The sequence below is a fragment of the Chenopodium album genome, chromosome 12 (genome assembly GCF_948465745.1).
Source record: "Chenopodium album chromosome 12, dcCheAlbu1.1, whole genome shotgun sequence".
In the NCBI taxonomy this organism is placed as follows: Eukaryota; Viridiplantae; Streptophyta; class Magnoliopsida; order Caryophyllales; family Amaranthaceae; genus Chenopodium; species Chenopodium album.
In genome coordinates, this window is record NC_137845.1 from 17,370,330 (window position 1) to 17,378,256 (window position 7,927).

At 34.9% G+C, this 7,927-nt stretch overlaps 2 protein-coding genes across 3 annotated transcripts; both read right to left on the reverse strand.

Annotated features, from left to right (window-relative positions):
• Positions 1 to 253: 253 nt before the first annotated feature.
• LOC145570999 (F-box protein CPR1-like) lies at positions 254 to 1,459 on the reverse strand. The gene has a single exon (XM_081630108.1). The coding sequence runs from the start codon at positions 1,457 to 1,459 to the stop codon at positions 254 to 256; it is 1,206 nt and encodes a 401-aa protein (XP_081486234.1).
• A 678-nt stretch (positions 1,460 to 2,137) lies between these two features.
• Positions 2,138 to 7,618, reverse strand: LOC145570429 (zinc finger CCCH domain-containing protein 58-like). Of its 2 annotated transcripts, none has more exons than XM_081629502.1 (7): positions 7,226 to 7,612; positions 6,943 to 7,085; positions 6,036 to 6,101; positions 5,816 to 5,935; positions 5,412 to 5,702; positions 5,010 to 5,318; positions 2,138 to 2,955 (listed from the first exon to the last, which is right to left on the reverse strand). In XM_081629502.1, the coding sequence occupies exons 1-7, from the start codon at positions 7,296 to 7,298 to the stop codon at positions 2,587 to 2,589; spliced, it is 1,371 nt and encodes a 456-aa protein (XP_081485628.1). In that variant the 5' UTR covers positions 7,299 to 7,612; the 3' UTR covers positions 2,138 to 2,586. The 2 variants fall into 2 exon arrangements, with proteins under 2 accessions (XP_081485628.1, XP_081485629.1); XM_081629503.1 differs by lacking the exon at positions 2,138 to 2,955 and adding an exon at positions 2,979 to 3,210 and having other exon boundaries at positions 7,226 to 7,618.
• Positions 7,619 to 7,927: the final 309 nt, after the last annotated feature.

Below are 7,927 nucleotides of genomic sequence, written 5' to 3' on the forward strand. Positions count from 1 at the left end.
TGGGATTGTTTTGAGCAGATCGATAAAAGTGTGATTATTAGTTTCAATTTTTCCTAAAAAATAATGAAAATTCTTTTTTTTTTTTTAACAATAATAATGAAGATTCTTGAGAAAAATAATACGAGTAATAATCAAATTAATTAATAATGAAAGTCAAAACAAGATACTAAAACTAAACTAAAAAAAAGTTTTATCAGAAACTGTTTAATCTTCTTATTATTATAGGCATACCTCCAATCTTCTTTATTCTGCATTATTTTTTCAAAATTCCTCGAAGTTGTTTACCACCGGGAATGGTAACAAGGGTTTCGTGACCAAAATAAGCTTTGGATTCAGTAGAAACCACACCATTGATTTCGACTATATTTGGTAATTTAGATTCCATATTGTAGAACATAAACGTAGAATTATACTCATTCCAAAACAAAATCTGGTCATCTCTGAATTTGTCAGAGTATTTAAGAGGCGAAATACTATCATTAATGAATTCCCTTTCCATTGGCCATAATTCTTGATTCCATATGCTTGTAATTTTACTCCATGATTCATTCACCATGTACTCTTTCATCACCCAAACTTCATATTTTGTATCAAAATCGAGGAATTCCACCGTAACCAAATCATATACCATTATATACAAGCAACCATCGAAAACACCCAGCTCCCACAATAATTTATTGTCTCTAATAATGAAAGTAGGCAACTCGAATTTGCTCCATTGTTCAGTCTGAATGTCGAAACAACCAACCACACCTTCAGTGAATAGGAAATGAAATAAATGTTTATCAATCACTGCAGCCGGGTCATTCTTTAAACTCGTATAGTAGTTAAAGTGAATGTCCAAAGCTCTCCAAGAATTGGCCATCAAGCTGTAAACAAATATTTGACACGACATCGGATTGGAACCATAACATGTTGATACTAGCATAAAAATCTCGTAATCGTTACTAACATCATCGAAACCAAATCCAAAATGTACTAAAAATAGTCCATTGATTGGAAGATCCATATCAACAAAGTGAAACCCTATTATCTTGTAAACTCCAGTAGATGGATTGAATACCACGTAATCTAAGTAAAATCCGTCATCCCATTGAACACAATGCAAGCCATTGCAAGATCCTATTAATTTGTATATAACACTACGTCCACCTTGTTTTCGAGGATAACAGAGTTCGAGTCGTTGAACAGGTGAGGAAGATGATAAGGAGGTTGAATCCAAAGAGTAGAGACGATGATCATATGATTGGAGAATATAAAGTTTTTCATCATCGGACAATGAATTTAGGGTACGGAGGTGAAAATTAATAAATTCCGGACTTGATATTAGGGTTTTGAAGTATTTGAAAACACACTTCAAACGAAGGAGTGATCTAACGGGTAGTTTCATTAGGATATGGGGAATTATAATGTCTTCCGGAATTGTCAATTCAAGAGATAGGTAGGATTTTTTGACCATCTTGATATTTTCTTTTTCTTAGGAAGGAGAGTATCAGTAAATAACTGATAATAACCGATGTTCATTATATATAACTCCATCTCCATTATTAGTTTCATAATTTTTTATTTTAAAAAAAAAAAAATTGAGCAATATCTTCAAAAAAAAAAAAAAAAAAAAAAAAAAAAAAAAGATAGATTATAGAAATATTATACAAATCAATGCAATGCATTATACAAATCAATGCAATGCAAATCATATAATATCATATAATATCCTAACATATATATATATATATATATATATATATACATATATATATATATATATATATATATATATATATATATATATATATATATACACATGCAGTACTTTTTCGTATTAAAGTGAGAAGTTCAATATTTTCTTATTCTAACCAAAGTTTCAATTAAACCTTCCCAATAATTAATATGGGAGTATAAAAAAATCAAAAGAAAAAGAACTACAGAGCTGTGGAATAAGCAGATGGCAATGTACAAATGTAATTTGATATGGGGCTGTCTTGTATAATGTCCAAAGTAATGCATCTTCATTCGCGAACATGATGTTCTTCAATATTTTCCATTACCAATAATTATGCATTACCTTGGGGTATCCATGCAGGACGTTTTATGCAAAATATGACACAAAATCCAAGGGAAAAAATTAGAGATCAAATACAACTAGCATGGAAAAATAACCTCACAAGAGTAATCAAATTTACAGAATGTCTAGCAATGTCTGGCAAAAGGAGTAGTGTCTCACAGGGAAGCGTAGCAACTAGGGCTATAGAACACGCTTCCGTTGAATTATTACCAAATAGCGATGACACGAGTCCACAGAGCTATTTGCTACCTTAATTTATTATGCATTCTGAAGTTCTGAGCATATATGAAAGCTATTATCAACAGTAAGGATTATATTTCAGTCCTAAAGTGGGAGGTATTTGATAGGGCTGTAATTACCTGAACTTGACAACAATAGAAGTCACTTAGGATAGATGACTTGCAAGCTATATACGATATATATATATATTATATAACAACTGAGACAATGGTGGATGGGTGGCTTGGTATGTGCTGCTTTGAGGTCTCGATTATAAAAGAGAATGGCATCAAGAATGTACTTTAACTTGAGTGACGAACTTCATCATCTTCTCCCATGCTTCTGCTACTGCTTAATAGTGCAGGACCTTGGCCAGACCGTTGGACGTTAGACGAAGTTATACCAACAGAAGAACTACCGGATGACAGTGTTCTATTTGATTGTAAATCCCTCTGTGACCCTAAAGCATGTTCTGGAAGGAGCTCTGTGGATGATGGTGAAAGAGGCAAGGTAACTAATGGAGGTCCACTCAAATAGGGTGCAACTGGTGTCTCAGCTAGAGATGAAGCTGATGGACTATATTTCATCATACCCACTGGGTGATCAAACTTACACGTGGGCCCAAATTTGCAGTATCCATTTTGCATATAGAAGGTGCAAGGTTGTGTACCCTGTTCAAATAAAAGATAACAAGTCATCCTTTAAATGTATTATATTAAAGAAAAACAAATTAAATAAAAAGCACATAATATATGGTGCATGTCCAAACAGAAGATAGTAAGCCATATAGAGTGCACGTTTGCAGCTTCATTTGAAAATTTGCATTATCTTCAATAATAGAGCTTCAGAAACCCTTTTTTTTTCTTCTTCTTCTTCTTCTTCTCATTTATAGGTCTCCGAGTGTATGGTTGGGACTTGGGTGTGGACTGGGGAAGGGGAAAGATGATAACATTTAGCTGACCAATTGTCTGTACACAAAAGCCTAGGGGTGCTTAAAACAAATGAACATAGAAGTTTTGGAGTAACTCATCATTTAAATGCTCAACATGCATACCAAACATACCAGGGTGATCACACAAGTGACATAACTATATGGCATAATGGCAACATTCAGCAAAACTTGTACAAATAACAGCGACATCTCAGCAACAAACTTTTACATGTTTTTTTCCGTAAACAAGAATCATGTGGGAAGTGAAAGTACATTGGAAGTGAGACTTTTTTAACATAGGTTGATCAATAGGATGAAAGAAAATTGGAGTGACAATTTCCTTCGCTACTTTTACTTCAATGACATACCGTATCTGAACTCCTTTCATGTGGGTAAGTAGGTGATCCATCACTCTTATATCAAATAAATTCTTGTAAGGGTATAAATAAAAATAAAAAATCTTAGATCATGCATTTCCTATATTGCCAACACGTCTTTGATACACATTCTGGTGAGTTAACTTCACAAGGAATATTGCTTCATAGAGGAACTCCCCCATTGAACATATTTTTCAAATGAACAAATTATACATAAGTTCTGCAAAAAATTTATTATTATTTGATCCAAGTTCAACAATTTCCTCAAAAGTCAGTGATAAAGGTCCAGAAATCCTCTAAAAATGCATGATATCCACATCAGAGCCACATTTCAAACATAATGTTGTTTGAATCTCGTTGATAATTACTGCAATCGCCAAGGATTTACAAGATCAAAGAAACATCAAGTGACCACTTATGACATAGATCAATTAGAGATATCACCTGATGCATGCGTCATGCTATAGTAGAGGTTTTTGACAACGAGACTAATTTGAGAATTTTGGAACGAGGTAGGCTAGCCCACATGTTTTCAGACACAAAAAAAAATACATTGGTTTCAGGACTAGCGTAAAGAGCAGAAATTCTATAAGTATAATAGCTATCTATGGTTTGTGCTTGTCTAAGAGGAAAGAATGTCCCTTCAGATATAGAGACACCGATAAAGCTTCTATTGCATGCAGGACTGATATGAATTTATTGACAATACCAATATACTTCATATGGAAAAAAAAAAAATCAAAAAAAAAAAAACTGTGTTGTCAAGCCCTTCAGTTGTCAAGCCCTTATAATAGAATATTATGTGGAAGACACGACTTCTAATGCCAAGCAGTTGTAAAAATGGCAAAATCACAATAAACTCAAGGAGGATGTAAATTATAAATGGACCTTTAAATGATCAAAAGGAGAGGGTTTGACATCCAGCTCAAACTGAGTTCATTAAAATTAAAATAAAATGATCCCAGTCCAGACACATTCTAGTAAGTCATATATATGTTGGGTACACAACAATTTTTATTGAATTTTTTGAAAGGAAAAGAGAAGGGGAAAAAAAAAAAAAAACAATATAGGCTGCATAGTAATTGCTGAGCAATAATTCTAACATTCACAAACTTGGAAAAAGGTTAATATAGCAACCAGAAAGTCTATATCCTTAATTTAAGATGCTCAGTATTTTGATATTTTAACCATCATATCATGCGGCAATAGCAAATAGTTGATTGTGAACTAAACATTATTGTCATGGATCAATATGAATATTTAGTCCTTAAATTTATCATGTGTTAAGCATCAAAATCAACAATGTACATAAAAATAATTATAAAAAATAAAAATAAAAAAGGACTAGACAGAAGCAGTATACTCCCTATAACAAAAATAATTAACAGATATAAAAGTAGCTCAAGATCAAGCTTACCGGACGTAGGGGCAGACCCAGAGGCCCAAGAAAACAGGCTGCAGCAGACGCACCCCGGTCTGGTGGATGATGATATCTACAAGAGGCACCAAATTTACAACTCCCGGTCTTCAAATAGTATTGACACTCAGCTTCACCTGGTCTCTCTGGAAACTTATGTTCTGTGACCGACTTCCCAGCAGAAGATGGAAGAGGAGCATAAGATCCAGCTAAACCAGGTGTAGAAGGTGATAGTGTGGTCACTCCATATACGGAACCTCCTCCAGCAGCAGGTTGACCACCAGGCGATAAAACGGGACTTACAGGCCCCTGCAGCAATTAACCCAATGGATCACCCAAGAGGCCAAGAGTTTATTAACTCCTGCCAGTAAATCATGCTACTAGACAGTATTAGAGACTTACCGAATAAGAACCCCAGCCTGGCATGGGAACAACTCCAGGAGAAAGAAGCACAGGACCATAAGACCCTGGAACATAAGAACCAGGTACAAGAGGAGGCCTAGCTACCCTATAGCTGGGGGATGACCCAGCTGCTGGTTCAAGTATAGGAACTGAAGGCGACTGCACCGTCGGATAAAATGGAGGTGCAGCTGCAGGCATTGACATGCCAGCTGGTTGAGGATGATGGAATTTACAAGTTATCCCAAATTTGCACTGCCCCGTTTTCAAATAATAGGAGCATTCTTTCTCACCCTATCGAGAAAAGAAACACATCATAACCGCTACTTTCAACATTGTAAAAGAAGACTTGAAGAAATAAACACATGAATACACTTTGAATGCAAGCAGAATGGATAAGTACAAACCGGTCTTAGTGGGTAACCATGGATATTTAGTGGCGCATTAGTCAATGATCCACCAGCATTTCGTGGATGATTAAACTTGCAAGTAGTACCAAATTTACAAGTTCCAGTCTTTAGATAATACTGCACGAGGGGAAATAATACTAATATATTATTTGCATAAAGCATTAAGAAATTCCATAACTGAAAACATTGAATATAGAGTAACATACTAACATCTCACCTGGCATATAGGTTCACCAGGACGTTCAGGGTACTCTCCTCCAACTAATCTTGCAGCCGCAACAGCCTGGACAATATTGAACCCAAATTACTAGAAGAAAGAATTAAACGTATGTGTGTCTCTTACACATGTTAATTTAACATCAAAGTTTTCTGGTCATATAATAAACTCAGAAAACAGATCAAAAAGCAAGCTGTGCATTGATCCCACACATTCATTATGCCTCCATGTATAGCAAGGTAAAGGGAGGTCAAATGTGCACAAAACCGCAAATGAAATGACGTCTTTCTTAGCAGTGGTGAATCCACAAATAAAAGGGTGTGTACATGTAAATTCACTTAAATTATTATAACAATTAAAGACTTCATTGAGGTTACATTGATTGCTAGTGGTCTCGTGATTAGTACATGCATTTGAATTTCAAGGTCACAAGTTCAAGTCTTGAGAAGCTCATTATTTCTATCTATTCTTTATCCACAAGTAACATTCAAACAACCCCATTTTCACCCCTCGTATCATTTTAGGTTTTTACTAATTAAATTACTATGCACCCCTTGATTCACCATTGTGTCTTAGCTACACCCTTGACTGGAAAGGAATTGTCTTCCTCAACACAAACAAAAAAAAAAAAAACCTCCAGCATTCAACACAATCTACGCGAAAAAATTCCAATAACAATCTCTTTTGATCCGAACATTTGGTAAACTACATTCTGTCTAAAACCCACAATAAATACATTCAAACATTCGAAAAAGCTCGAATTTCATTATATCACTACAAAAGCAGCCCACAATTCAACACCACATTACTCATTAAACCCCATTTCCCAAATCATAACACATAATGCAGCTCAAATTGAACACAAAATCCAACAAAATATACAATTAAAAACACAAAGGGGGCTCACCGCGGCACGATCACGAGGATGATTGTAACGACAACGGGTACCGAATCCACAGAACCCAGTACGCATGTAATAGACACAATCAGATACACCAGGCCGTTCCGGGTACGTCTCTCGACCCGAAAGACCCAATCTCCACATAGACTCTACATATCCATCAAAAATATACCACAAATCATTCAATTAACCAACAACATTACAAAACCCTAGAAATAAAATCATCCAAAAATTCAAAAAAACCCAAAAACAAAATCAAAATTAAAAATGAGGGGTTTTATTGTATTACCTTCGAATCCAGTTTCCCCCCATTCAGCTGGCGGATCCACCTCGGAACTCTGATTTCTTCCATACAACTCCATTTTTTCCCCTCTTTTTTTCTACTGAAAAATCGAGAATTCTGGGTCTATTTTTTTTTTGGGTTTTTACAAATAATTCTACACAAAAAGAAGAAAATAAAAAAACGTGATAATTTACAATTTTTTTCCCCAAAAATTGAAGAAGAATAGTGTAAAATTAGAGAGGAATTAAGAGAAATAATGGGGGTTTGGCTACTGTCAGAGTGATCATTCACAAAAAAAAAGAGGAGAGAGAAAGAGGAGATGCGGGAAATGGAAATGCTGTCCCTTTTTTTATTTTTTTCTTTTTTTTTTGGATTTTTTTTTTTTTTTTTTTTTTTTTTGATTTTTTAATTTTGGGTTTTCTGAGAAATTTGCAGCAGTTGTTTGTGTTTTCTCTTTCTCTCAGTTGGAGATCAGTAGTTGAGTAGTAGTAGTACGGACTAAAATTGGAGTGAGTGTGGTTTACTTACTCGTAGTGTGTAAGCTCTTTGGTCCCCCCTTTTTTAATTCCTTTTCTTTTTTTGCCTTTTCCCTTTATGACACTCGCTTTATGGCTTCAGTTTGGTAAGGGTAGAGGCCGTAGAGTCGTAGAGGTGTCAATTCGTATAATTATATCGGAATTGGTTGAGTTGGGTTAGATCGGGTTGAGT

Bases quoted from the DNA above. Each gene is read 5' to 3' on its own strand.
- LOC145570999 (XM_081630108.1), bottom strand. From the start codon at position 1,459: ATGGTCAAAAAATCCTACCTATCTCTTGAATTGACAATTCCGGAAGAC.
- LOC145570429 (XM_081629502.1), bottom strand. From the start codon at position 7,298: ATGGAGTTGTATGGAAGAAATCAGAGTTCCGAGGTGGATCCGCCAGCT. The intron at 7,086-7,225 runs GTAATACAATAA...ATGGATATGTAG, and splicing joins GGGGGAAACTGGATTCGAAG to AGTCTATGTGGAGATTGGGT. The intron at 5,319-5,411 runs GTAAGTCTCTAA...TAATTGCTGCAG, and splicing joins CAGGCTGGGGTTCTTATTCG to GGGCCTGTAAGTCCCGTTTT.